The sequence below is a fragment of the Bos indicus x Bos taurus genome, chromosome 3, assembly GCF_003369695.1.
Source record: "Bos indicus x Bos taurus breed Angus x Brahman F1 hybrid chromosome 3, Bos_hybrid_MaternalHap_v2.0, whole genome shotgun sequence".
Lineage (NCBI taxonomy): Eukaryota > Metazoa > Chordata > Mammalia > Artiodactyla > Bovidae > Bos > Bos indicus x Bos taurus.
In genome coordinates, this window is record NC_040078.1 from 10,286,442 (window position 1) to 10,288,166 (window position 1,725).

The 1,725-nt window shown below is 45.7% G+C and overlaps 1 protein-coding gene across 1 annotated transcript; it reads right to left on the reverse strand.

Moving 5' to 3' along the window:
* Positions 1-349: 349 nt before the first annotated feature.
* LOC113890401 (olfactory receptor 10J4) lies at positions 350-1,285 on the reverse strand. The gene has a single exon (XM_027538287.1). It carries the CDS (start codon positions 1,283-1,285, stop codon positions 350-352), a length of 936 nt encoding a protein of 311 aa, XP_027394088.1.
* Between the last annotated feature and the right edge of the window lie 440 nt (positions 1,286-1,725).

Genomic DNA, 1,725 nt, shown 5'->3' on the forward strand with positions numbered 1-1,725 from the left:
CCTCTGTTATGATACCGTATTTTCTTCCCACCCACACTGCTGGTTTACAATCCTTATGCCAAGGGTAACAAAAGCAATGTCTAACATTATAGTACAGCACCTGAATATGCTTTATCTTATCTAATTTCTATCAAGCATGGTATACCCATCTATCAGTCTTGGAAAATCCATCCATCAATTCCTTCATTTTAATCTTTGCCTTCTTGTTTCACTCTATTCCTCTGATTTCCCAGGTGCTTCCCAGATTAGGTACCTGGAGCCCTCATACTATCTCTTATTTGATTAGCTCCCTCACTGCCACACCTCATCAAACATTTAAAATTTTAATGTTACTGAGAATGACTAACACCTAAGAGAGGGACTTCCTGCCCAAAGCTCTGAGCAAGGCATCCTTGACCTCTTTGTTTCTGAGGCTGTATACAACGGGGTTTAGGAGCGGGGTAATGACAGTGTAGGTTACAGAGATCAGTCTGTCCTGCAGGGAGTTTTGTGATTTGGGTTTTAGGTAGATGAAGGAGGTACAGCCATAGTGGACAATGACTACTGTGAGGTGTGAGGCACATGTGGCAAAAGCCTTTTTCCTACCCTCAGCAGATGCCATCTTGAGGATGGTGCAGACAATCAGGACATAGGAGATAAAGATCAAGACCATGGGCAGAACAAGGACGCACAGACTGATGAGCAAAGTGGTCAATTCTTTGATGGTGATATCAGCACAAGCAAGCTTCATTAGGGGCCGGATGTCACAAAAGAAGTGGGAGATGACACTGGCATCACAGAAAGGCAAGCTGAACACAGAGGATACTTGAATGGTGGCTGTGCTCAAGCCAATGCTCCAGGATCCCCCTGCCAGTTGTATACAAGTCTTCTTGCCCATGATGACTGAATATCGTAGGGGGTTGCAGATGGCCACATAGCGGTCATACCCCATGGCTGTGAGCAGGAAGCAGTTGTTGACCCCAAAAGTGAGATAGAAGAAGAGCTGAGTGGCACAGTCTGGAATAGAGATAGCATGTTGGGGGCTGAGGAGACTGAACAGCATTCGAGGGATGATGGCCACTGTGTAACAGGTCTCAGAAATGGACAGCACACTCAGGAAGAAGTACATCGGTGTGTGAAGCTGATGGTTGAGGCAGATGACTGTCAAGATGATAGCATTGCTGGCAAGGGTCAACAGGTACAAGACCAAAAAGACCACAAAGAGGATGAGTCTGGGCTGCCATCCAAAAATGGAAAAGCCTTCAAAGGTAAACTCTGCCACAGCTGTGAAATTAGGTCTTGGCATTGAGAATCTGGGTCTGAAAGAGATGAAGTGAGATGGTTGAACATCCAGGCTGGAAACAGTTTACTGGTCCAGGGCCATCATCAGCCACGAGCAGGGATTCACAGTGGGAGTAGCTCTGGGTTACAGAAGCTCTCAGCATTCAGACACTGGCCAATTCTGTGAAGACCTCTTAGGATACTTGGGGGCCTGGCATTGGAGGCAGATATAGTAGGGATGGAAGAGAGAAGATATGTAAAGGGAGTAGTGAAAACACCTAAAAAGCTTGGTTAGAAGTTGAAAGGTGGAGAGGTAGGTAGATGGACCAGAAAAATAGATTGAATGATAGACCAGAGCAGACACAGCCCTGGAACTCCATCCATAGTCATCTGTTTAGACCAGCAATGGTCTAAACATGTTAGAGACATAGTGTAAAGGTGTATGCATACAGAGAGAATCCAAGC